The sequence below is a fragment of the Echeneis naucrates genome, chromosome 4 (genome assembly GCF_900963305.1).
Source record: "Echeneis naucrates chromosome 4, fEcheNa1.1, whole genome shotgun sequence".
NCBI classification, from domain to species: Eukaryota; Metazoa; Chordata; class Actinopteri; order Carangiformes; family Echeneidae; genus Echeneis; species Echeneis naucrates.
Window position 1 is genome coordinate 3,904,378 of NC_042514.1, and position 25,808 is coordinate 3,930,185.

General features: G+C 47.4%; 1 protein-coding gene across 1 annotated transcript in view; it reads right to left on the reverse strand.

Moving 5' to 3' along the window:
* Nucleotides 1-1,234: 1,234 nt before the first annotated feature.
* fbn2b (fibrillin 2b) overlaps nucleotides 1,235-25,808 on the reverse strand; it is a 55,069-nt gene continuing 30,495 nt past the window's right edge. Inside the window, exons 9-65 of the mRNA XM_029499490.1 lie at nucleotides 24,336-24,461; nucleotides 20,576-20,728; nucleotides 19,335-19,574; nucleotides 19,102-19,245; nucleotides 18,810-18,929; nucleotides 18,565-18,690; nucleotides 18,362-18,484; nucleotides 17,524-17,799; nucleotides 17,370-17,423; nucleotides 17,161-17,286; nucleotides 16,789-16,914; nucleotides 16,410-16,529; nucleotides 15,257-15,394; nucleotides 14,777-14,827; nucleotides 14,479-14,604; nucleotides 14,145-14,372; nucleotides 13,718-13,843; nucleotides 13,490-13,618; nucleotides 13,259-13,384; nucleotides 12,921-13,046; nucleotides 12,658-12,780; nucleotides 12,446-12,571; nucleotides 12,176-12,301; nucleotides 11,814-11,936; nucleotides 11,558-11,680; nucleotides 11,350-11,475; nucleotides 11,130-11,252; nucleotides 10,694-10,816; nucleotides 10,120-10,281; nucleotides 9,863-9,931; nucleotides 9,549-9,674; nucleotides 9,331-9,456; nucleotides 9,063-9,212; nucleotides 8,905-8,976; nucleotides 8,674-8,799; nucleotides 7,875-8,000; nucleotides 7,451-7,576; nucleotides 7,241-7,357; nucleotides 6,814-6,942; nucleotides 6,606-6,725; nucleotides 6,247-6,369; nucleotides 5,940-6,092; nucleotides 5,781-5,846; nucleotides 5,553-5,678; nucleotides 5,070-5,189; nucleotides 4,851-4,973; nucleotides 4,615-4,746; nucleotides 4,401-4,526; nucleotides 4,096-4,302; nucleotides 3,729-3,854; nucleotides 3,503-3,625; nucleotides 3,191-3,307; nucleotides 2,976-3,104; nucleotides 2,741-2,860; nucleotides 1,959-2,190; nucleotides 1,702-1,855; nucleotides 1,235-1,612 (exon numbers count right to left, since the gene is read on the reverse strand). Of these exons, the coding sequence (XP_029355350.1) occupies nucleotides 1,235-1,612; nucleotides 1,702-1,855; nucleotides 1,959-2,190; nucleotides 2,741-2,860; nucleotides 2,976-3,104; nucleotides 3,191-3,307; nucleotides 3,503-3,625; nucleotides 3,729-3,854; nucleotides 4,096-4,302; nucleotides 4,401-4,526; nucleotides 4,615-4,746; nucleotides 4,851-4,973; nucleotides 5,070-5,189; nucleotides 5,553-5,678; nucleotides 5,781-5,846; nucleotides 5,940-6,092; nucleotides 6,247-6,369; nucleotides 6,606-6,725; nucleotides 6,814-6,942; nucleotides 7,241-7,357; nucleotides 7,451-7,576; nucleotides 7,875-8,000; nucleotides 8,674-8,799; nucleotides 8,905-8,976; nucleotides 9,063-9,212; nucleotides 9,331-9,456; nucleotides 9,549-9,674; nucleotides 9,863-9,931; nucleotides 10,120-10,281; nucleotides 10,694-10,816; nucleotides 11,130-11,252; nucleotides 11,350-11,475; nucleotides 11,558-11,680; nucleotides 11,814-11,936; nucleotides 12,176-12,301; nucleotides 12,446-12,571; nucleotides 12,658-12,780; nucleotides 12,921-13,046; nucleotides 13,259-13,384; nucleotides 13,490-13,618; nucleotides 13,718-13,843; nucleotides 14,145-14,372; nucleotides 14,479-14,604; nucleotides 14,777-14,827; nucleotides 15,257-15,394; nucleotides 16,410-16,529; nucleotides 16,789-16,914; nucleotides 17,161-17,286; nucleotides 17,370-17,423; nucleotides 17,524-17,799; nucleotides 18,362-18,484; nucleotides 18,565-18,690; nucleotides 18,810-18,929; nucleotides 19,102-19,245; nucleotides 19,335-19,574; nucleotides 20,576-20,728; nucleotides 24,336-24,461 (7,781 nt within the window). The remainder of the gene's footprint in view (nucleotides 1,613-1,701; nucleotides 1,856-1,958; nucleotides 2,191-2,740; nucleotides 2,861-2,975; nucleotides 3,105-3,190; nucleotides 3,308-3,502; nucleotides 3,626-3,728; nucleotides 3,855-4,095; nucleotides 4,303-4,400; nucleotides 4,527-4,614; nucleotides 4,747-4,850; nucleotides 4,974-5,069; nucleotides 5,190-5,552; nucleotides 5,679-5,780; nucleotides 5,847-5,939; nucleotides 6,093-6,246; nucleotides 6,370-6,605; nucleotides 6,726-6,813; nucleotides 6,943-7,240; nucleotides 7,358-7,450; nucleotides 7,577-7,874; nucleotides 8,001-8,673; nucleotides 8,800-8,904; nucleotides 8,977-9,062; nucleotides 9,213-9,330; nucleotides 9,457-9,548; nucleotides 9,675-9,862; nucleotides 9,932-10,119; nucleotides 10,282-10,693; nucleotides 10,817-11,129; nucleotides 11,253-11,349; nucleotides 11,476-11,557; nucleotides 11,681-11,813; nucleotides 11,937-12,175; nucleotides 12,302-12,445; nucleotides 12,572-12,657; nucleotides 12,781-12,920; nucleotides 13,047-13,258; nucleotides 13,385-13,489; nucleotides 13,619-13,717; nucleotides 13,844-14,144; nucleotides 14,373-14,478; nucleotides 14,605-14,776; nucleotides 14,828-15,256; nucleotides 15,395-16,409; nucleotides 16,530-16,788; nucleotides 16,915-17,160; nucleotides 17,287-17,369; nucleotides 17,424-17,523; nucleotides 17,800-18,361; nucleotides 18,485-18,564; nucleotides 18,691-18,809; nucleotides 18,930-19,101; nucleotides 19,246-19,334; nucleotides 19,575-20,575; nucleotides 20,729-24,335; nucleotides 24,462-25,808) is intronic.

The following is a 25,808-nucleotide window of genomic DNA, read 5'->3' on the forward strand; positions in this document are numbered from 1 at the left end:
GTTGGGCCTCCTTGTCACCCGCCGTCGGGCCACAGCTCTGAGCTGCCGGGAGCTTTTTGCGTTCGGGAGTTTCTGGTGAAAATGCAGAACCAGAGGAGGCCGTGAGCCTCTGACTGCCAACAGGGGAAAGAGACTTTGGAATTAATGAAAATCTGGTGGAGAATCAGTTCACCTGAAGACTTAATCCCTTAAAGTATAAATACACAAGTGACCTGATCTATCTTCTTTTAAGTCTACAGGCTACTAACTGGTGTATTCCCTGCTCATGATGGATGCGGAGGGACAGTAGCACCCTCTTTAGTCTTAAAGCCGACATCACAGCATGGTGTCCGTGCTGAGGTAACCAAACATGACAACACACACACGCAAACACGCTGATCCCTGCCTGCCGCGGGACGAAAATAGTCGGTCACATCAGAGCAGAACGACGCTTGCTGTTTTTTTCCTGTTATGTTTTGTTTTTTTTTCCTCTCTCATGTGAAAATTGGTTTTGGTGCCCAGCTATAAAAAAAAAAAAAAAAACCCCAAAACAAACAAACTATGGACTTCAAAACCTGAAATGCTGTATAAATGTTGCAGTCCTTCGTGTTAACATTTCTCAAACAGCACAAATACATTAAATGACACACGACAATACTGAGAGGGGCTGATTTGACAAACCTTGTTCCCCAGTGTTGTGTTAAAAAAAAAAAAAAAGAAATTTGAGTAAGACCACAGAGAGGTGAGAGAGTTCTTGGACCACTACGATGGCACCTGACCTGATCCCCCCGATCTTGAAACCTTAATATTGCGTCTTTATATTACATAGTGATTCAAATATCAAGATAACTTTGGCCGCTCTCAGCACTTTTCAAATGAAACTCTTCTTTTTGTTTTGCTTGTCTACCAAAGTGCTTCATGGACTTGTGGGCCCACTGTCTGTCTTTGTGCTGTGGTCCAAGCACAAAGACACCTCTCTGCCATCTCCGCCACTGGATCCCTCAGTGGACGGTGAGTGCTAGGTCGGGTGGGAGTGGAGGGGGGTGGAGGGTGCAAGAGGAAGTGTAGTCAGGGTAAAAAAAAAACAAAAAAACAACACAAAACATGAACATATAATAACATGAACAGTAACAAAGTGGTGGTAGAGTTGGGCTGATTGACTCAGTCTTTCATAGCCCTTGATCCATTCGCCCCCTGCTGGGGGGGTGTTCCTGCATTAATCAGTCCAGGGCGGGATTACGAGAACACTCTGAGCTCAGTGCAGGTGGATGTGGAGCTTGATCCGCAGGGCGTCTCCTATTTCACCTTGTAGGTAGTCACTGTCATGCTGCTCCTCCAGCTGCTGTAGTCTCCGGGGCCCGAACAGCGGCAGGCTGGCGATCTCCAGCCGGTAGGATCCTGGCGACGGCGGCCTCTTGCCGAGTCGCAGCACGCTCTTTCCGTCGCGGCGCTCCAGCAGGCGGAAGTGTTCGTTGGCGTTGCCGTGGGTGATGACGTAGCGCACGTGGTGCTCCAGGGGCTGCAGCGCCGGCAGGAGCTCCAGCAGAGGCTCCTTGTTGAGCAGCAACGCCAGAGAGACGTTCATGGGGATGGAGGCCTGGGTGTCCATGCTGGCCATGCTCACTGCTAGCTCCTGTATGAGGACAATCCACAGAGGGGTTGATTAGCAAATCAAAAATGAATAAAGTCCTGAGGATTAAGAGGCAGTGTTAACATACGAACCTCATTTAGCTCATTTCCATCTGCGTTGCGTCTGTGTCGTCCCTTCTTTCCGCCACCGTTGATCTTACACTCGTAGCAGGCCTCAGGAGACAGACTGTCATCGTCCTCGCCCTCCGTTAACTGTCCCGGGAATCCTGAGCCTGTTATACAGTGACTGCATGGAGGCAAGCACAGAGTAGGAAGAGGTCAAATTCACCAGAAATAAGGTCAGAGGTGTTCCTGCGGTAGGATGTCGGCACCGCTGTCTGTTTCCTCACCCCTGTCCGGCTCTGTAGAAACCTCCCGGACAGCCGCACAGGTAGCCTCCGTCGGTGTTGGAGCAGCCGTAGATGCAGGGATTGGTGCCTGTGGAACATTCGTTCACATCCTGGCAGCTGCCCATGCTCTGCTCGAAGTCAAAGCCGGAGGGACACACACACTTGAAGCTGCCCAGTGTGTTGTAGCAGGAGGCCGAACCGCACATGGTTCCTCCCTGACACTCGTTTTCATCTGCAGGGATGAGAGGAAGAACAGTGAGTGGGACTCTTGGTGTTCATCACAATAATATAATGCATTTAAATGAAACACTGTGCAGACAATAGTTTTTTTTATATAAATGTGTGGTATGATAAAAAAATATTGATCAAATATGTAATCTAATTGAACTTTAATACAATTCTGCGCAAACTAAATGAGATCACTTCAGAAAATGTATTTCTAATTGTGAGGATAATGTATATTTTGATAATTGCATTATTTATTTAGTACCTTAACATGTAATTTGAATTATATTATCTGCATATGTGTGTGTACATATGTATTTATATTTTTACACAAATCATATTTCTATCACATCACAGGTCACACAACTAGCTCACAAATGCTGAAACGTTTGTGTCAGTCAAATGTTGTTTTCATTGTTATTAAACTGTAAATTATTTGTGACCTTTTGGGTCACACTTGTTTTCTTTGGGCAAAGTCCCCGAAGTGTTTTTTTTTTGTTTGTCTGTTTGTTTGTTTGTTTTTTTTTTTACATTTCTCTGATGTCTGAGTAACTCACCCACACACTGGTTCCACTGGTAGTGCTGCACGTAGCCCTGAGGGCAGCCGCAGCGGTAACCTCCCAGCATATTCTGACAGCCGTGCTGACAGCGATGGTTGCTGCTGCATTCATCCACATCTGAGGGGTGAAATTAAGTCTTTTCATTTCTCATTGTCTGCAGTGACGCCAAGCACAGCAGCTCACAATTGCCTGAAAGTCAGCAGAGCCCTCTGAATAAACCGTACGTGCTCACCCTCGCACTCGATGCCCGTGCTGTCCAAGGAGAAGCCTTTTGAGCATTCGCAGTTGAAGCTGCCAGGCGTGTTGACACAAGAGGCCCGGGAGCCGCACACGCTGTTCTGGGCCGAACATTCGTTGTTGTCTGCGAAGGGAAAAGTTTTCTTTTGGTTTTTTATTTTATTTTAAATTTTTTTCGCCTCCGCCAGTCAGCTCTGGGCCGGGACTCACCGATGCAGGCGGTCTGGTGTTGCGAGAAACCAGGAGGACACTTGCAAGTGAAGCCGCCGATGGTGTTGACGCAGAGGAACTGGCAGTTATGCTGCTTGGTCGAACATTCGTCCAGATCTGAGAAGGGAAAGAGCCAAATCACGTTACAGACATGAAGCCTCAAAGCTATAAAGCTGGTTAAAAAAATAAAAGAGCAATTATCAATCATAGTGAAGCAATAAACAGAACCCGCAACAAGATTCATCATTAAATCATCACTCGTATTCTCAAAGTCAGCATTGACCCATGAACAGCTATTTAAGAGTGATGTACCTTTGCAGGTCTTTCCATCGGGCTGTAAGCTGTATCCTCGGGGGCAGGAGCACAGGTAGCTGCCTTCTGTGTTTTTGCACAGGAAGTTGCAGGGCTTCGGAGACAGAGCGCACTCGTCCATATCTGAGATAGAAAGACAACGAAAAGGAGAAATATCTCTAAACCGGCACCAAAAGACACTTAATCTGACAAATACACAAACAGACACGATTCAGATCTGCCATACCAACGCAGGACGTTGCGGTGAAGTCCGTTTTGTATCCCACGTTGCAGTGGCAGCGGAAAGACCCGATGGTGTTGATGCACTGACCGTTTCGACACATATCGGGCATCACCTGACACTCATTGATGTCTGGAAGTGCAGAGACATTTTAGAATTGGATTACACTGATACTCACGGTCACACAGTGTTGCATCTCTTACTTATTTATTAACCAGTTAGACAAGGAGCCTTGACCTGGAGACATGGAGATTTATTTTAAAGATACAGAGGGACACTCCAGCTCTGATTGGAGACGCCAAACTACATTGTGGAGGTACGCAGGGATCAAAAAGGAGCCACTCCGAGGCCAGCGTCAGTGACACGGACTCACCTCTTCCATCGGTGGTGTAACCTGGTCCGAGTGGGCACATCTTCTTGTACTGTATGGTGCCGGGCAGCGGGCAGAGCTCACACTGTGAGCCCCAGCCTCGGCCCGCGTTGCAGCAGCACTCAGACTTTGTCACGCTGTTCCTATTGGTGGACGACTGCTGGCACATTGTCTGCAAAACCTCGGTGTAACAGAAGCCCTTTCGGTTGTCTAAAAGAAATGGTTAGAAACAGGTGGAAGGCATTAATTATTAATGTACTTGAGATAAACCGCCTGGCAGAAGGTTCTCCAGCAGGAGAGATCTTTACCGATGCACTCAGTTTCAGTGGAGCTCGACTCAAAGCCGTCATTGCACTCGCAGCGGTAACTTCCCACCGTGTTGACACAGCGCCCGTTCTTGCAGATGCCAGGCTTGGCGCGACACTCGTTCAGGTCTGCCAGCGCACAGAGCAAAGGATGAGAGGATGAAGAGGAGAAGTCAAAAAAAAGCTCACAGAGGGCTGAGGCCTTTTTTTTACTCACCCATACATCCCTCTCCATCGGGTCTGCGCTGCATACCAGCAGGGCAGATACACATAAAGGTACCGATTAAGTTTTTGCAGGTCATGCCCTTGGAGTCGCAGTCGTCCAGACCCTCCGAGCACTCATCCTGGTCTGCAGCGTTACAGTGAGAGAGGAAAGAAAACTTTTAGATCCAGAAAGGAAAGCTGGGAAACCACAGACAAGAAAGTAGTCAGCAATCTGTTGCGTCCTCTCACCTCTGCACATGCGTTGGTCATCACGCAGCACATATCCAGCAGGGCACATACACTCATAGGAGCCAAAGGTGTTGACACAACGGAAGGCACAGAGCAGAGGATTCTGGGAGCACTCGTTGATGTCTGAAATCGAGCAGACAGGCAGGTCGGTTGGGTTTCATTGAAAATGATCTTACGGGAATGTGCTGAGTCGAGTTGTTTCTGTACAAATTGACCGACCTTCGCAAACCATCATGGGTCCGGGTTCAAAGCCCTCCTGGCAAGAACACTCAAAACCTCCAAGCACGTTGGTACAGGTGCCGTTTCCACATGGGTTTCCTATGGAGCACTCGTCAGTGTCTGGAGGAGATGGAGGGCAGGGGTGGATAGAGGATTCATATTTTAAAGGCGGTCACTGACAGTTCATATGAGATCAGGCTGTAATGTGTGTAGAAGCTGAGCCTAGGCACCAGAAAAATAACCACCACAAAAATGATGTGGCTGTTAAAATTGATTTTCTTGAGAAATCCTGTGGCAGAGCGATAAAGCTCCTTAGAGGTCGCAGTTTATGAAAAATAAATCCAGCAACCATTGATTTTCAGCTTTCTGCTGAAATGCTCAAATACTCAAAATATTTGATTCATCTGACGTGAATCAAGGTTTACAAGAACTGATGTATTAGTGAAATAATGTGAAAACACTGCAGAGAGCATCTGATCCCACCAATGCAGTTGACTCCAGTGTAATCCAGGTTGTATCCAAAGGGGCATTCACATCGGAAGGAGCCGTCCGTGTTGATGCAGATGCCATTCTGGCAGATTCCTGGGTTATCCAGACACTCGTTCATATCTAGAGAGAAAGAAGATTTTTGTGCATTTAATTAAAAAAAGAAAAAAATATGTAAAGAAAACATGAAAGATTTCCTCTTGATTCAAGTGCTGCGGCACTCACCTTCACGGACCTCACCGGGTCCAGGCAGCACGCCGTGGCCGAAGGGACACAGAGTGTTGAAAGCAGCTGCAGACGCACAGAGAGAAAGGGTTATTCTTACAGATCGTGCTGTGCTCACGTGTGGCTGAGTCGCAGCTTGTGCGTCTGTGTGTCACTCACCGTCGCTCTCTCGTGGGCACAGCTCACAGGGAAGTCCCCAGCCCTCTCCGGGCATCTTGCTGCAGCAGCACTTGGCCTTGGTGGTGTTGAAGGCTTTGGGAACGGAGCATTTCCCCGCGTCGAACTTAGTGAAACAGAAGCTCTCTCTGGTATCTGCCAAAATAAAGAGGGGAGAAAAAAAACGTTCCGGTCAGTTCAGGAATGAGTTGTTTTCCTTCTGCGGTCAGACAGGATTTTTTTTTTTTTTTTAATCAATCTTCAACACGTTGTACTGTCTCCTGATGTTAGCGAACACAGCTTCTCTCACCGTAGCAGCGGCGTTTGTTGTCAGAGAGCACGAAGCCCGGCTGGCACGAGCACTGGAAGCTGCCGGGGGTGTTGGTGCAGGTGCCAAACTGGCAGATGTTGGGCTCCTCACACTCGTTGATATCTGGGAAGAGAAGGAGGGAAGGTGAGGATGAGGACGTGCGTCCATGTGTGTCAGTGTGTGTTAATGTTGGAGCAGATGGTCTGATCTCTAAAGCCTCCGACTCCCTGGAATTTAATTGCAGGTATTTATCAGACCTCTGGATATCTTAACAAGCTGCTTAGAGTATTTAACATTTGTTTAGGTTTGTCTGTCCCTGAAGGTGTGTGTGTGTGTGTGTGTGCGTGTTTGTGCCTTACCTATACATTGGTCATTTTGTACTTCGTATCCAGGAGGGCAAATACACCTAAAGGATCCATCCAGATTCTGACAGGTTCCCGGTGAGCAAGTGCCAGGCAGACTCACACACTCATTGATATCTGCAAAGAACAACATAGAAATCAGAAGATGCAGGAAAAAGTGAAACTGCATACACACACACACACACACATTAAGTGGCTGACTTACCGACACAGTTCTTCCCATCAGGAGTGTTCTCATAACCTTCGTGGCAGAAACACTGGAAGGAGCCGAGTCCGTTGATACACTGTCCGTTCCTGCACACTTGGCCCTGCAGGGCGCTGCACTCGTCTATGTCTGCAACAACGGCAACAGGAAAAAAAAAAAAAATCATGTTTTTTCTGGCATCAAAGCTGACACATTCATCCAAGAAGTAATTTTTAATGTAGAGGGATATATTCCCCTGGAAGCCAAAGAAAAGTCAAGTTTTATGTCTGAATTTTATTTTTCACGTCTATCCAGATGAAATACTGAAGTGGAAAAGGGCAGCGCGTGTTTCCGGGAATTTGTCAGTGTAAACTTTGACAACATGACCGGTAAACACTTGTCAAGGCTTAAAAAAAAAAAAAGAGCATTTAGATGTCTTTGTCCCTACCCATGCAGTCGTTGTTGTGTGTGAGCTCGAACCCGGGGAAGCACAGACAGTTGTAGGAGCCGACAGTGTTTTTGCAAGTGCCGTTACCGCAAGGCTGTCGGTCGCACTCATCGGTGTCTAAAACACACACAGAAAGCAAGAACGTTTTACTTTATTACTGTGATATTCTAAAAAAAAAAAAAAATTGGTGTTGTTGTACTGTGTCCTCACCCATGCACATGGTCTGATCAGCTGTGGCCTTGAAGCCGTTGTCGCAGAGGCAGCGATAACTGCCCTGTGTGTCGATACACTTTCCGTGGCTGCACACGTTAGGAATCTCCTGGCATTCGTTACGATCTGAGGGAAGGAAAAACGGAATGGGATGGATGGAGAGCGGTGAAGGATTCGCAAAAAAAAAAAAAAAAAACATTTTCATTTTGCTGTTTAAAATCTTCAAAACAAGGCATTTTGTCAGAAAGTCAAAGCTGCTTAGTGTCACACAAAACTAGAAAAGGTTTTCAATTCGCACAATGTATTTATTTATTTTTTTGTAACGATTAGGTTCTTTAGGATATTCTGTCGCGATAGCTTCAGCAGTGACATTATAAACATTTCAGATCATAAGTGGAGAAACCTTCAGACTGAGTGGACTCACCCAAACAGGCGCCGCTGGGAGACAGTTTGAAGCCTGGCGAGCATTCGCACCGGTAGCTGCCAGGAATATTGATACAGTTGGCATTACGTTGGCACAGGTTGTCCCCGCTGTTGCACTCATCAATATCTATGTGGGGGGGGGGGGGGGTTTGAAAGAGAAGAACAGTGGGCATCAATCACAGGGTCTATAACTGTCCGGTCAAAGCAGGAGAAAGAACACTACGGCGCCATTTTGGCTCCAGTACAGTTCAGACTGGAACTGGCAGGTCCTGGATGACTGAAGGTCCTGGCAGGTGCTCCCGTTCACAGTCACTGTAGTCTTTACAAGGGCATAACTCTCGTTGGAGGAGGCAGAAGTGCCTCTGCTGAGTGGACTGCCTGTAAAAATGTCTCTAAACCAGTGATTGAATGATCTGTACTTCTTTGTGCGTATGAGTGTGTACTTAATGTATAGTATAGAAGTTACACATGAGCAGCAGGCTCCAAAGACAAGACACAGTGTGGTCGTGGAAAAGTCTTTGATTATATAATTAAGTTTGAGAAAAAAAACAGAAACAGGATCCCACTTTGTTTATGATTAGTTATGATTAAGATTAAGGGCCAAGTTGTGGTCGTTGGAGGAAATGTATTCTGCCAATGACACGGTGTGAGTATGTCGTGCATATTTAGAGAGTGAGATATGGGCAACAGAAAGAAGAGCAGAAATTTGCCTCATTCTAAGAGCGTCTGGATTGAAAAGATCTTTCAGGTTGTTAGATGAAACACAAAGAAGAAAAATGAAGAGCAGAGAAACGCTTTACCTTCACAGATGAGCAGTATGTTGTTGTAGCTGAAGCCCATCGGACATTCGCAGCGGAAGCTGCCGATCTGGTTTATACACACTCCGTTGGCACAGATACCTGGGATCTCCCTGCACTCATCAATGTCTGCACAGCAACAGCGACAGCAAAAGAACATTAAAATAATTCATGTTTCAGGCGAGGTGCGAACGTGAAGAAAGTGCTCTGCCTGACCGCCGGCATCGACCTCACCGATTGGTTTGCCGGTGTGGATGTCGATGATGAAGCCGGGAGCCTGGTTACCGCACAGTAACTGGTACTCAGCTGAAACGGTCGGGACAAAAGGGATTCAGTTAGCGGGAAATACGAAGCAGTCAGACAGCTCACGTTCGGCGTGGCGTGACACTCACAGGTAGCCGGAGTGGGACAGGCCTCGCACGGCTTGTTCCAGGCCTTTCCCACGTTGTAGGCGCAGCAGCACATCTTCTTGGTCATGTTGAAGGACAGCTCGTTCTCGCAGGTGTCGTTGAAGTTGCGGTAACACACGCTCTTCCTCATGTCTGTGTTCGGAAGCAGACGAAAGACGGAGTCGGTCCGAGACAAAATGCCAACCTTCCCTTCAAAACAGATGGAGCTTTCGAGAGACAGCGGCAGCTCGTGTTTCATTGGCCCACTCACCCATGCAGTTGTTTCCTCCGTTGACTTGCATGTATTCAGGCGGACACACACAGGTGTAGTTACCCAGAGTGTTGTAGCAGGTACCAGGCCCACAGATCCCAATGTGGGTGGTGCACTCATCGATATCTGCACGCAAAGATGTGATTACAGGTAATGAAACAAGGGGACGGTGGCGGTTTGAGGTGATTATCGGGCGCCACTTGTCTTTCAGTCCTTACCCTCACAGATCCGAGTCTCCTCGTTGAGATAGTAGCCTGTTGGACACTCACACTGGAAACTACCAAAGGTGTTGACACAGTTTCCACCCTGGCAGAGACCCGGCAGCTCTTGGCACTCATCAATATCTAGAAAATAATTCAGATGGTTAGATCCATAGCTGTCACTGAGGTTGTTTATGGGGCGCTGTCGGATCGATCTTGGACATCAAGGCTGAAGTTTGGAGTTTTTGTCCTCCGCCGGCTGTGGGTTTGTGTCTTTAGTCCTTTTAAATTCAATATGAAGCGAAGTGAAAAGAGAAAGATGGCTGGTTTACCCTCCAGGATGACAGTGATGGGGTTGGGTCTGAATCCCTCTCCTCCTGGACAAAGAGTCTTATACTCCGCTACAGACAAGACAGAGCAAGTTAAAGTTAGCATTAATAGCTGACTTAGAAAAAGCAAACATAAAAGTGGCAACTAATAAATAATTGTTTCTAAGCTGTAAGTATAAAACGACACTTTAATTATATTCAAATGTGTTTGTTTGTTTTTTTTATGATAAATATCATGCGGGTTGGCTTGGAGTGCGTACTGGAGTTGGGTGCAGGACACAGTTCACAGGGGTTTCCCCAGGCCCCCCCCAGGGAGCAGCAACAGGACGCCCGGGTCACTCCGACTCCGATCTCCGCACTGCAGGAGATTCCTCCATCGCCACGTGCGAGGACGTCCAGGAAGCAGTTACCCACACGGGTGTCTGCCGAAGACAGGCGAAAACACTTTTATGTACCAGGCTGTTGGCCAACCAACGAAAAGAGGAACTAACAGGTAAATGTTTGGATGCTGCTGTTGCTTCTTCTCACTCTTCCCTCATCATAAATATATACTTCTTATTGTATCTTGTCACAATCATCACAATCAAGAAGAGTACTATTCTGATTATGTGTATTTATTTAGTTAATTATTCTTTTTATATTCAATATTCCTTGACACAGAAGAGAAGGGAGAAGTTTTCAAGACCACAAGCAAAAGCAAACAGCCTTTCTGTGTTTCTGTAGATAATGGTGGTGACGTGGGGATGTCCATATCAGCACCAGACTGTACGACATTATATTAATTCACACATCTGTCATCTGGCACAGAGGACAGCCTGTCAGCGTTCGACTCACCCACGCAGCCAACTCCGGTGGGGTTGAGCTGAAAGTCAGCCGGGCAGTTACACAGGTAGCTCCCCGGGGTGTTCACACACAGCCCGTTGATGCAGTTCACCGGGTCTGCACACTCGTTGATGTCTGCGGTGACAAAGAGACACAGACGGGTTCAGCAGCGACACGCCAACCAGCAGATATTTTTCTGAACGTGGTCCTTTATATGCCACTGCAGCACAGGAGCCAAGAACACTTGACCTACTCAATATCTTATTCAGGGTGCAAAGCAGCCGAGGGAGAAGTGAGAGGGAAGTACATAAAAACTAAGCAGTGGAGGGAACTGAATCATTGTTCTAAGAATTTCAAATGGTGAAACGATGCGTGAATTAATTTTATCGCTGACATGGAAAATCTTTTCTCTGAGCTGTTTGATTTCATGGTTACTGAGTCCACTGACCCGTGCAGTTTCCGCCGCTGCGGTCCAGTTCGTAACCGTCGTCACAAAGGCAGCGGAACATCCCTGGAAGGTTCTGGCACGTGCCAAATACACAGATGTTCTGGAAATTACACTCGTCGATGTCTGTGGCGAAGGTAAGAGAAAGGAGAGAAAATATTAGCAATTACATCCGCACGGAGGATAGAGCGGTCGAAACACGGGAGAGGAGTTGGTGCGGCACCTTGACAGGCCTTGCTGTCTTCCGTAGGCGTGAAGCCCATCTCGCATTCGCAGCGGTAGCCACCCGGAGCGTTGAGGCACTGGCCGTTTTCACACAGGTTCACGTTGTCGGCACACTCGTCCATGTCTGTAACAGATCGGATCAGAGCGTTACAAAAACTGCCCGGGCTCCAGCTTCACTGCTAGCACAAGAGCTGACAGCCTTTTACCGGAGCACGAGAAGCCGTCTCCATTGAAGCCCTCCTTGCATGTACACCTGTAGGATCCCGGTGTGTTGACACAGTCAGCATTGGGATTGCAGTTGTGATCCTCTGCTGAGCACTCATCCTGATCTACAGACAGAAAAACGAAAGACTTGAGTCGACAAATTCACAAAATCTATTATTTTTGGATGCTGGAGACAATTCTGTGCGGTAATTTTCCCTTTTGTCGTGAAATAACACGACGATCTGGGTATGCACTCACCGATACACTTGATGCCGTCTCCCACCCAGCCGTCCCGACAGCGACATTTAAAGCTTCCGGGAACGTTAATGCAGGCAGCGTGCATGTCGCAGTTATGAGCGCCGATCTCGCACTCGTCAATGTCTGCAGGGACGTGGAGAAAAATTATCAATAATCAGAGCAGCAAAACAAACTTTACTTTTTGCAGCCCACAGAAGTTTTAATCCCTCCGAGGTCTCCAGATATGATATAGCATAAATAAGTAATTCATTTCTAAATGTAGAACTGCAATTACTGTATGCATGGATGAACTGTCTCAGCAGTCAGCGCAGGAATGGACATGCAGAGGCCCAGACAGCTCAGCCCCTTAAGTGTGTGTGTACCTGTGCAGCCTGTGGATCCCTTCTTGACAAAGTATCCCAGCTGGCAGTGGCAGATGAAGGAGCCTTTGGTGTTCTCACAGTCGCCGTGGAGACAGATGTTTGGGTTCAAATCGCACTCGTTCACATCTGGACAGACACAGTGAGCGTAAATGTTCTGACAGAGGGAGTCCCGTAGGTGGACAGACGAGCAGAGAAAAAGACCAGAGTGACAGAATCCACGTGGCAGAACGGAAACAAAATGTAAACGTCAGCATGCGCTGGCGCTCTCACCGATGCAGGTCCTCATATCCATGGAGGCCATGAATCCATCGTAACACAGACAGCGGTATTCCCCGGGAATGTTGGTGCACTGGCCTCCATCACAGATATCAGGTGTCTCCTCGCACTCGTCGATGTCTAACACCAACAGCACAATGCATTTTAGTGCGATAAAGAGACAGACAGGAGCTGGATGAACGGTGCGGCACGCTGTGTTTGGTCACCTGCGCAGGTCCTGAGGTCAGGCATGAGAGCGTAGCCCTCGCTGCAGCTGCACTCGTAACTTCCCTCCGAGTTGGTGCAGTGCGTCTCGCAGCCGCCGTTCATGATGGTGCATTCATCGATGTCTGCAGAGGGAGGTCACATTTACAGTTTAGATATTCACATTTAAATCTCAGACACCTTTTAAAAAAACGACAGACACAAGAGTCTGACAATAGCTAAATACAATACAGGATGAACTTTACTGTGTTGTGTGCGCACTCACCAACGCAGCCCTGTCGGTCTGGCGTCGCCTGGTAGCCGGTGTCGCAGGTGCACTGGTAGGTTCCTGGCATGTTGACGCATTGGCCATTCTTGCACAAGTTGTCGCTCAGCTGGCACTCGTTCACGTCTGAACGACAAATCGAACACAAAGAATAAAACATCACACGACGTGCATAGTGCTGCGTCGTATTGAGAGATTTCCTTCATCCCCCAGCTGGAGGATCAGTTTCTAGTTATTCATCAAGGTGAGGCAAAACGTGAGCCAAAGAGAAGAGATGAACGAGGGAAGCTGCTGTTTTAGGGCGATGAAGTTCAGGCCGTGTGAACACAGTGACCAACCTTCACAGGCAGAGCCGTCGGAGCTGAGCGAGTGTCCGGGTGGACATTCACACTCGTAACTTCCCTCCGTGTTCAGGCAGGTTCCTCCACGACACAACAGGGGGTTTCTCTCACACTCGTCAATGTCTGTGGGAGGAAAGGGACAGACGGGAGGAGGGGAAAAAAACGATGAGAAGAGCGAGGGAGGAAGTTCAAAAGCAGCCGTGTGCATGAATGTGCTTCCCGACTCACCCATGCAGTTCTTCATCATCATGAAGCCGCTCTCGTAGCCCTCGAAGCACTCGCACTCGAAGCTGCCGGGTGTGTTGACGCAAGAGCCGTGACCACACAGGTCAGGGGAGATGCGGCACTCGTCGATGTCTGAAACGCAGAGATATCAAGACGTGAGAACCCACTCTGCGTTCACCGAGCGAAGCAGAAATATTCCATTAACAGCAAACTTGTGTTTCCCTCTCTCACCTGTGCAGTTCCTCTCCTCGGCCGTCAGAGCGAAGCCGCTGTTGCAGCGACACTTGAAGCTGCCGATGGTATTTCTGCAGGTTCCGTAGGTGCACAGGCCGTTGAAAACCTTACATTCATTTACGTCTGCGAGAGAGACAACAATCATGAAGTCTCACATCAGTCACGGTGCAGGATGGCCATTTTACAATGAAAATAGTGTGTGGGGCACACAAATGAAGAGAACTCTGGAAAAGGCCTGCATGAGACACATATGCAGCAAACGAAATTGTTTTGAGGTGCTCAGTAGTCATTTCCTGTCTCTTTACGCTGTTCTAATAATGCCATTATATATGTGATGTAAATATCACCTCTGCACAGCTTCTGTATGTGAGCTGAGTCTGAAGCAATGTGACTCAAACCTCCAGTGACCAGACAGTCCCAGTACCTTTGTAGAAAGACCTGCCGGTCAGAATATCTCCTCTGTTGGCGAAGCCGGGTCCTCGGGGGCAGATGGCTTTGTACTCAGCTGTGCCCGGTTTGGGACACTCCTCACAGTCGACACCCCAGGCAGCACCCACTGAGCAGCAGCACATGTCCACGCGATACCTGCCCGGCAGCGGCTCGCCACACTCGTCCTCGTGCCACTTCAAGTAGCATTGCTCGCTGCGCATATCTGGAAGAGTAGGCGTGACACTTTGAAAAATGTTTCAGGTTTTTGGCCTTACAGTGAAGTGAGTTAATGGCCGGCAGAGTAACCGGAGTTTTGTTTGTTTTCTTACCCACACACATGCGTCCAGAACTGTGCAAGCTGAGGCCTTCGGCGCACTCGCAGCGGAAGGAGCCCTGGGTGTTCACACAGCGGCCGTTTGTACACACCCCGGGGAACACCTCACATTCATTAATGTCTGCAGGGACAGCGGCAACAATGGTCACAAGGTGAAACGCACACAAATGAGCACACGTGAGTGCTTTTTTATTTTAATTTTTCAAGAGAAACTTGCAGGGAGAAAGGATGAATCATTTCGTTGGGTGCTGATGATGGATAAAAAGAGGACTCTGGGTCGTCAGTTGTCTTACCTTCACAGACGAGGCCCTTCATACGAGCGAATCCTCGAGAGCAGGCGGTGTCTAGGAGAAAATCAAGAGATGTGACGAAAGCTATTTGTGTATAAACATCGTATGCAGAGTATGTGATGCCAAAACTATTAGCCTTGTGGTCCTGTCCACGTTTTCACAGAAGGTTTGGATTTTCTCCCCAATCAAAGCTGCCAAAAATGAATGTGAAAATAATGATTTCCTTGCCTCTTTGATTCTGTTGCTTATAGATTATTAATGCAAAGTCAGCAACCGCAAAATAGGTTCTTCAAATATGTCTTCCTCAACTGAACCGCTAAAAGACATTTGACTTCTTTCCAGGCTTAATTTTGCTGTTTAATATCAAATGCTATCTGGCACAAAATCTTAGTGGCTTTAATCCAAAACATTGGTGTCTTAAGGAAACCGTTTTTTTTTTTTTTTTTTACAGTGAATGTGTGCGTGTGTGTCTTTTGAACTGACCGATCTCGCAGGGTTCACAGGGGCTCCCCCAAGCAGCACCCAGCGTGGAGCAGCACTCAGACTTCAGCGTGGCTCCGTTGATGTTGACTTCACAGCGGCTGTCCTGCAGCGTCAGCCAGCATGTGCTCTTCATGCTGTCTGTGGAGCCAAAGAAACAGCGGAGAAGACTTGATTAAAGACCTCCGCAGCTTTTGTGCATCATTGAGGCCCAACAAACTGAGATTAAAACACAAACAAGACCACAAGATACCGACAAAACTCAAACTATTGCAACAGAATACACCTCAAAAACAGACAGCATGTCACCTTCAACTCTCTAAAAGTTGTGTCTTTGGCTGGAGGCAACATGAAGACTCAATAATCTGATAAAGGAGGCTACAAGCTGGACACTTTTGAGGCTGGTGGGTTAAAATGTTATTTAATTACTTATCTTATTCTAAATAAGAATTTTCCAGTTTGGGATCGATAAAGTAAATCTATTGAAGGTAATGTGCCGTCACATCTAATCCTACACGACTGAATGTTCATAACAGTGACACCTTTTTACCCACAAGAACAACACACACCACACAAACCCGAAGCTGCAATTTACTTACAACAAACATAAACCAAGGATGAACCAAGCCAGAGGAATTCACAGACGGAGCCAGCTCATGTAACATGCATGAGTGTTTCTGACATGACTCACTCTCCCTTTCAGTTACAATAACATCTGTATTCTGTACTAACATGTAGCTTTCTCAGAGTGATTTCCCAGAAATAACAAACAAGTGGAATATTCAACCTCAGCTGAGAGTCACATGTCATTATGAATCTGCGGCACATCTCTATGAAGTAAACCAATCTCCATGTGAACCAAGGCCATGCATGTGAGTATTTATCTAATAAATTATCTTTGTTTTTTTTTTTTGTTTTTTTCAGGAGGGGGGGGGGGGTTCTAACATCTGAGGATAATAACGTCTCTGGCTGGCTCGTGGAATCCTGAGCCACCTCACTGCTTGTTTACACAAGTGGAGAGTGAACCGTAATTAAAATCATAAGCTAACAATATAGCACTTGTTTCTCCGAGTCATTATCTCACACGAGCCGTCTCTAGAGCCCCCGCGGTGCTGCTCTGATTCACGCCAGGTACTTGCCAGGATGGATGTCTTACCCACGCAGATGGTGTTGGTGGAGTCCAGCTTGCTTCCGTGGTTGCATTCGCAGTTGAAGGACCCGGCCACGTTGCGACACACTCCGTTGATACACGGGCTGGACTCGCATTCGTTGATGTCTGGAACATGTGCGAGACAACACCTGAGGCAAGAGCTCAGAGGGCGATTCAAACAGAACGTCCTCACCATTTGTCAGTCGGGAACACAAGGTTTGTTTCCTTTGTTTTCCATGAGCTGTTTGTTTACTTGAAACTAAACACAACACATCTGGGAATAATGTCACTTCATAATGACTTCGATTGTTGGCAAAAACAACACGTGGATGGTCAGCTGAGCAAAACACACAAGGACAGTGTGTTTCCATGTGCGGTCCCTCACCTTCACACGTCTCCGAGTCCGGTTTGAAGACGAACCCTTTGGGGCAGGAGCAGGTGTAGGAGCCGGGAGTGTTTCTGCAGAGGCCGTTGTCACAGAGCAGGCGGTTCACCAGACACTCGTTGATGTCTGGAGGGAGAAAACAGGTCAACGCCACCATCATTGTGACATCGATTTAAAAAGTTTTGGCAGTCATGTTCATGCCGGGCATTTCCTAATTAGAGATGCTCCTGCTGCACTTTTCTCTTTCTCTTTAGTTTTATCCTACAATCTCATTTTGAGGCCTGTTTTGCCAAACAGGTGCCTAGATTCGCTGGACACCTGGCTAACTTTGGACTGAAGGGTAAAGTGTGCGTTTAAACACAATCCACTCACCAACACAGTTCTTGCCGCTGGTGTCAGACTCGTAGCCGATGTTACAGATACAGCGGTAGCTTCCTCTCAGGTTCTCACAGATGCCGTTCTGACAAATGTCCGGGTCCAAGGCACACTCGTTGATGTCTGGAAGAAGGGAAGTATCATCCAGCAGATGATGACAAAGTGCTTCTTAGCAAAGCAGCAGAAAAATTCGCACACATACTCACCTCTGCCATCAGCCGTGATGCCGATGCCACTGCTGCACACAGCCTGGAACTCAGCTGAGAGAGGAGAAAATGCATTGAATCATCTGGATTTTAACTTCACTATTAAAACAAAGACAAAGAAATAAACTGTCCAAAAGCGAATCAAACAGGTTACCCGAGTTTCTGGAGGGGCAGGGCTGGCAAGGCTCGCCGAAGCCGTGTTCAGGATTGGCACAGCAGCACTCGGACTTGGTCACTGCACCGGGGAACGGATGCGAGCACGTGCCCATCTTTATGGCGCCGTAGCAGGTGGTCCTCATGTGCGTGTCCACACACACTCGACCGTCTACGTCGATAGCCAGACCCGGTGGGCACTCACAGCGGAAGGAGCCCTCGGAGTTGATGCAGCGGCCGTTCATGCAAATGCCGGGCGTCTGACATTCGTCGATGTCTGATGATCAGAGGGAACATTACTAAGACATCACAGGTCAGTTTGGTCCCTTGAGTTCGAAAACCTCCCCTCAGACAGAAGGTTTAACGTACCAAAACTACAATTTTTTAATTTGGTCAAGTTATTTCAAATGTCTGATGTTTTTGTAATTATGTAACGATAATTGCTCCAAATTACTTGAGGCCGAATGCGAAGGGAATACTTTTTATTATTTCAGATTCAAGGAAGTGTCTTTGAAGCATGTCATCCGTGTTGTTTAGGTTTGTACTTTCACAGGATTAGATTTTTGTCCTGCAGCTAATTTATCAGTCACATAACAAATGAAAGGGAAAAGGGCTTTTTCAAAATACCGCTCAGTTTAAATCCTTCCAGATTAGTCTAAATATTTGAATGCTGTGTTTCAAAAAAGTAAACAGACAAAATAAAGTAATTAAAAGACACCATAGAAACAAGGAATGATGTCGTGGGGTCAGCTGGATTTCAGAGAACACCAAATCTGTCGGTTTGGAAGCAGTCTGTTTCACTCTGGGACGAGTTTGAGGTATTTATAAATCATACGTACCGGTGCAGTAGCGTCCGTTGGGTGCTAACGTGAAGCCAGGCTTGCAGATACACTTAAAGCTTCCGTCCTCGTTGATACACATGCCGTTGAGGCACATGTTGGTGGTTGCACATTCATCATGATCTGGCAAGCGAATCAGGAATTCGGTCAAAGTTCTACTAAAATCAAATAGTCATGTGAAGGCGTCGGTGCTGGTCTCCTACCAATGCAGTTCTTTCCGTCAGGGGTGAGCTCAAAGCCAGCGTTGCAGATACACTGGAAGCTTCCCTCCGTGTTGACACAGCGGCCGTTACGACACATCACTCCGTTCACAATACACTCATCAATATCTGGACGGAGGATACAATGCATCATCACCTTCTTATTAAACTGAGCAATTAAGCTTTTTGAACCCTTTTAGTAATGTCTGTGTTAAAGCTTTGATCACAGTGAAACAGCTCAGACTGACCAATGCAGGCCTGCTTGGTGGGAGTTCCCAGGTAGCCCTCGTGGCACTTGCAGTGGTACGATCCAGGTGTGTTGACACAGTCTCCGTTGATACATGGATTACTCACACACTCATCCACATCTGGAGACAGAAATAAAGTAAAGAAAGATTTCTGGTGTTAGGTCCCCTAAATTGGCAGAAGATGGCAGTGCAGTGCAAACTATTGACGGTGGCCCTGTCACAAAGTCACATGGCTCAGGGAGATGATGGAGAACTGAGCCACATAACGCATTCAAGAGTGTGTGTTTCTCACCGATGCACTCCCCACGGACGTCCTGTCTGTAGCCCATGTTGCATTCACAGCGGTAGCTGGTGGGCGTGGGAATGCAGCGTCCATTGAGACACAGGTTGGTAAAGTGTTTGCACACGTCAATGGAGTCGTTCAAAGAAACAGTGCCTGAGAACGTCAAACACAGATAGATCCAGATCATTCAAACGAATGAATCCTTTTTGTCTGCTGTCATTTAACAGAGTTAAAAGACTCACCGATGTGTGGGTGGTTAAGGAGGCCTCCTCCGTTGCCTCCAAAACTCCCGCCGTTCCCTCCAAAGCTTCCTCCTCCACCGTTGCCACCCACGCCTCCGTTACCATTACCGTTGGGCACGCCCGGGAACTTGGGGCCATAATTGAAGCCGTTGCCATTATTTGGGAAGTGTCCGTTGGGGTATCCATGAGGGAGACCGTGTCCCTGGGGGACGCCCACGATACACAAGCGCCTGAACTCGTCTGCGAGGGAAGCAGAGATCACAAGGAGGAGGTGAGTGGATTCTGGCCGCTCTGAGTACCAGGCTGGATACAGTAAAGCGGCGTTTAGGTGGATTATAACAGTAATTCGGATCAGACTTCGAACTGGAAGTCCCACAGTGTATGGGCTCACTATTTCCTGGGACTCCAGCCCATTCAGGGCTGCTGCAGTAAATTTTGATGTCCTGTTGTTGAAGTCTGTTACCTGAAGAGTCTTACTGGTTTCAGATCTGTTTTGACTGGACCAAAGCCTGAGCAGGTAATCAGAGAAAAATGTGAGCACAGAATGGTCTGCCCTGTTCTGCTGCAGGACACCAAGGTACAATAAGTCTATTGTGTGTGCTTTTTTTTTTTTTATGTACTAAGTGTGCATGTGTGCAGGTGTATGTGTCTATTTATAGTATGCTTGTTTTTATGTGTGTTTGTTTTGCACAATAAATTAAACACACTCACATGTTGGTGGGGCCAGAAGAGAAACAGAACATTCTGTAACACATCAGTTATGGATCAAAATTTCTCACGCAGGGGAAGAGCTTTCCCAATTCCAGCTTGACTGGAGAGATGATGGGTCATTATCTTCGTGCAAATCTTTTCCATCTCTGTTTGGTTTGTGCTCAATGACATCATGCTCATTAGTCTGCGTGGATGCTGTGGCTTCTCTTGTCCCCGGCGCACAAAAACCCAAAGCAGTCTCTCTCTAACAATGTCAGTCTTGTCTAGTTTAACATTACTGTTACATTCATTTGTCTCGGGAGCCATTAACGCTGTCGTGGCTTTATTGACTGCCAAATCGTGGACAATCTCTTACAGGGACTGCCAGTTTTTTGTCAGCGGGGGAAAGAAAGAAGTAACTCGTGTCCTAATTTTGAGCTCATTTCCATCTTTTTGTTTGCAGCACAACACAAAAGTTGTCGGGCCTTTGTTTGATTGTCATCATCTCTAAAATTGGAAGTGCACGCATCTTGTTCTTTGTGCCTACTCACCAGAGCCCCTGACCGGGCACATCTCGGGGATCTGACCCAAAGCCCAGCAGCGTCCTGTGTCACAGCAACACTGCATCTTTGTGTACTGACCGCTCTGCTCGGCGGCACAGCGGCCGTTAGCCAGAGCGGAGAAACAGGTGCCCACACGCTGGTCTGAAAGAGGAGGAGACACATGAGCGAAGGGAAAGAGATGGCTGAACAAATTATAAAAAAAGGAGCAAAAAGCTACCTGTGTTTAAGGTGCTTTTTATCATCAGTCAACAGACCAAATGAAATATGACATATTCAGTATGCTCTTATTATCCCTATAGAGTGATGACTTCCATAATCATCTCATATATTCATCCCCTGGATATTTTTGTTAGTGTTATTTGTAGTTATACTAGGATGTGTGTGTGTGTGTGGTCAGAGGTGAAACAGATTTGAAGTTTTAAACTCAAAGAGCGCAGTGAAAGTACTTCTCAGCCTGATGTTTATCTCTTCCTCTGAATCCAGGGGAAAATGTTAGTGACAGTATATTTTAGAAAAAAGGGAAATGATAGAAGTAACGGCCTCTCTGAAACCTGTGGGGCAGTCGTCGCCCCCCCCCCCCCCCCCCCCCCCCCCGTGGTGGCTGAAGAGGAAGTGCCTTTATGGGTTAACAGTGGGAAAGGTGGCCCGGGGTCTCAACTAACTGCAGGCATCTGAAGGGCCTCCAGAAAGGGGGTCTTATTTCTTACAGTTTGACGGGTCAGGGTCAGTGGAGCCTGAGATTCAAAGATCATATATGGAGGGGGGGGGGCTGTTGAAGAAACATACCAAGATAAAGAAAAAGAGTTCATGGGTGGGGACGGGGTGGAGGGGGGAGGAGGATGGGGGGGGGCACAAGTCGATTAACTCACTAATGAGCCAGCAGTCTGGAATTAATCAGTTCCATGTGGAGCAATTCTTGCCAATTAGATAGAACATGAGGGGCTGAGCTGTGTCTGGGAGTACACACACACACACACACACACACACACACACACACAGAGTACAGTACACACACACACACACACACACACGTGCACACACACACAGAGTACAGTACACACACACACACACACACACACACACACACACACACACAGAGTACAGTACACACACACACACACACACACAGAGTACAGTACACAAACACACACACACACACACACACACACACACACACGCACACACACAGAGTACAGTACACACACACACACACACAGAGTACAGTACACAAACACACACACGCACACACACACAGAGTACAGCACACACACACACACACACACACACACACACACACACACACACACACAGTACAGTACACACACACATGCACACACAGAGTACAGTACACACACAAATACACACACACAGAGTACACACACAGAGTACAGTACACACACATACACATATGTGCATCCTCTCATGTGTCCACACACACACGTAGTCATGTACACAAATACACGAATGTAAGACCAAAAAAAAAAAAAAAAACAAAACCTAAATCCCAAAGGAACGACGGAGCTGGAGGTATGATGGAGGAGAGAGTGAAGGGCCGGGGGCGGGGGGGGTTTCTGCTGATGAGAATGATGATGACTTAAATTGGATCCAGACGGTGGTTTTGCTCACCAGCATTTCTCCACTACACAACCATATGCTTTCATTTGGTGAGGTGTTTTTACAGACTGACTGGATGGCTCTTGTGCATTTTTTTTATTTTGTTTTGTTTTGTTGTTTTTGTTTTTTTTTTCTTCCTCGAGCTTCCGCCATGTGACAGAGCATTAGGCTCTGATTACTGTCAGCCCCCTCCCCAAACCCAACAGCTCCCGCTGGCCTACTTCATCACAGTACGGTGTCACCGGTCAGACTCCTGCATCTAAAGCATGAGCACAGGCGAGCAAGAAATCAGCCCAGTACAAACAACTTCACTTCTTTTATTCACAAAAAAAAAAAAAAAAGATGAAATGGTGTTAGCTTCACAAAGAAGACACAAGCAACAGATGTCTTTCTCCACGTCTAAGTTTAGGGTTTAGATCACCGGTCTGCAGAGTGACCTGACCACAGTCTAGTCTGGCTTAGTGTGGGTTTACTTATCTCTGCTCCTGCCTCCCCTTCAATCTGGGGCGATTTTGGAAAAGGGACAGAGACGGAGGAAGGATATCTGGGGGTTGTGTCTGGCACCTGCTTTATTGGCTCCCTCTTTTTGCTCTCTCAATTCGGCAGACTGCGGAAACCACAACTAAAGGAAGCGAGGTGCAGGATCCACATGGGAGAAGGAGAGGAAACCGTGAAAGTGATAAGAAGGACGGGAGTGCGAGAATGCTTTCAGATAAACAGTTAAAAAGGAAAGAGAAACAACAGCCAGAGGAGGTGGAACAAGAGACAAAGTGAAGAGACACGTTTTACCGTAAATCACTGAGGGAATGAGCTTTAGACTGATTCAAGCTTTCTGCAGAAGAAAGGTGGGCTGAGGAAGTGAGAAAAATAGCAAAAGAGTGATGTATCTCTTTCGAGGGCAAGAAAAATGTGGACACGCTTAAAGATTGACATGATGGGGGGAACTTTTGGGTTTGAGTGATTGGAGGACAGAGTCAAGGTGCAGAGGAAGTAGATCCAAGGGTGGGGTGCCGGGTGTACTGCAGGGCCGACACATGACGCTCACACTCGCACTTTCCGGGAATTTCACATGACCAAGTATTGGTACCTATTGTGTGTGTCTTTGGGGCGTGGGAGGAAGCACAAAGGCTCAGAGAAAACACGTAAAGGCCGACACAGAAAGTCCCCCCGGCCCCCGTTCACATCAAGAACCACCTCCTTTCTGTGAGTCAGATGGGCTAACCACACCGGCACCGTGTGCCCAGCTGAACTCCAATCGAGGAAAATCATCAGCTTCCAACCTTGTGGCTTGTGAAAGAGCTTTTTCATCTTGGCCAGAGCCATAAAAATGGTTTACCCGATTTTGGCTTTGAGAACTTCAGAGCTCCGACTTCAACATTATCCCTCATCTTTAGGATTACCTGCATCGCCCCCACCTGCTACCGAGGCCTCGTCAAGCCTCGTTAAAATGAGGTGAAACTTCAGAATGATGGGATCTGTGCACTCCGCCCTTTTTGAGTTCCCTCTAAACAACATAATATTCTGAACCTTTAAGGATCCAGGGCTTCAGTCTGCTTTGTTTCTGTATATGCGTGAGCAGGCACGTGAGCCTGGGAGCTGGGAATTAGGATTTTAAACCCACTTCGTCTCCCAATTTTCCAAAACAAAAACAGAGTAGCTCGTTATTTTCTACATTTGATGGGGAACGGTTCACATTAAATGTAGAATATAAAATTCAAGTGTGGGGGGGGGGGGGGTGGATAAAATATGTAATGAAAACCAAACTTAGGGAAAACATCTAAGTGTGAAACAGAAAGACCCTGAGCTGTCTGCTCCGGTTTCAGAACCTTGAAATAATATATTAACACCTGGTTGTTTCTCACTGCGGCTGCCATGAGTGTTGAAGATTTCAGGAATACATTAACACCAGCTAGTGTTTCATGGGACATGTCAGTTAGGTATGCGCCCTATGTGTGTCAGCGTGTGTGTAAATGAGTCAGAGGAGCGCCGACATTAGAGAGTAGGTTAATACTGTCAAGGCCAAACAGTGCGTGCGAGCATGTTCGACTGCTCGTGGTGACGCGGTGGTGCAGGGGGGGAAGTTACCGATCAGATGTGTAGCTTCCAGAGTGAGGGAGATGAGAGGGATACTCACCCACACATCTGGAGCCGTCCGTGCTGGAGATGTAGCCTCGAGGACAGGTGCAGACGTAGCTGCCGGCGGTGTTGGTGCATTCTCCCCCGTCGCACACACCGGGGATGGTGCTGCATTCATCAATATCTGAAAGCACAAGCACAGTCGCATCGCAAGGTCAAACGCAATCACAAAGCACATCTGTCGAGCTCCCTCTGGGTTTCAAAATTTGTTGTTCGCAGTTTCTTTGTTTGGAGAGATGCAGTAGCATTCTGCTGTAAAATTTTATTGTGCTGGAGAATCAGTTTCTCCCTCAGGAAGGGTTAACCAAAACCAAATGGTTGTGCAGTTTAACAAAACGAAAGCACTTCAACTTTCAGTGTGTTCCTATTGGCCAAGGCCTCAGCTTGTTAGCCGTGGTATGTAAATGACAGAGACGATGTGATCCAAAGCACCAGAGAGGAAGAGAAGCATCAGCGTGGTCCAAAGAAAGATCCTCACTGGAGCATCTGATGCAGTCACTTCTAATCTCAAATCAGAAATGAGCTTTTAAACTAACAAGAACAGAGCAGCTCAGCGAGCTACAGTGAAGCAAGCTGACTTCATTTAAACACGTCATGGGTTGATTACCTGGGCAGGGGGACTTGGCAGGGCCCGCCTCGGTGTGGTACACATTATCACAGCATTAAGCTGCTTTATTCAGTGAAAGGGGGCCTCATGGCTCCAATGACGGGGGGGAACCCGAAGTCAAGTTCCAGAAGGCTTTGGCTTTTTATGATGTGTCACGCTTATTTATACACAAACGTAATTGCTGCACCACTGCGGGACGTAATTACAGAATAAGTGCAGACGTGGTGCGTGTGTGTGTGTGTGTGTGTGTGTGCGTACCCTTCGCGTTCAGTTGGAAAAGTGAAGGGTGTGTTGGTGTTTGCCTTTGGAGGAGCAAAGAGGGTCGTTCTGACTCTGTGTGTGTGTGTCTGGACAGTGAAGAAGCTGTTCTTCCCCCGCTGACTTCTGTCTGACAGCCGCGGCGGAGGGCCTAGGTGAGGCTGCGAAAGCCCGGCCAAATAAACCTTGTGTCAGCAGCTACAACAGCGCGCCAGACATTACGCCCTGCGCAGACATCGCGCTGTGGGCCCCGACTGTGTGTGTGATGGGAAATGTGTGTCACCTGGATAAACGTCTCTACCTCCAAACTGCTACAATACTCTGAAATACGCAACAAGAAAAAACAAATGTAGATCGTACAGATGGGGCCTCCGATGTACGAGTGTCCTTTTTGTTGTGTGAATACGGGAGAATCCACAAGTGTCAGAGCAACAGGGAGGTCTGTGTGTGTCTGTGCATGTGTGTGTGTGTAATGAAAAAGTTTCCCAAATGCTGTAAGTGTTTCTTTGTTCGACACTAACAGCTGGTTTTCAGCCAAAAGACTGTATTTATGGAAGGAAAATGGAAGGAGAAGCATGAGAGGGGGATGTGGGGGGGGTTAAGCAC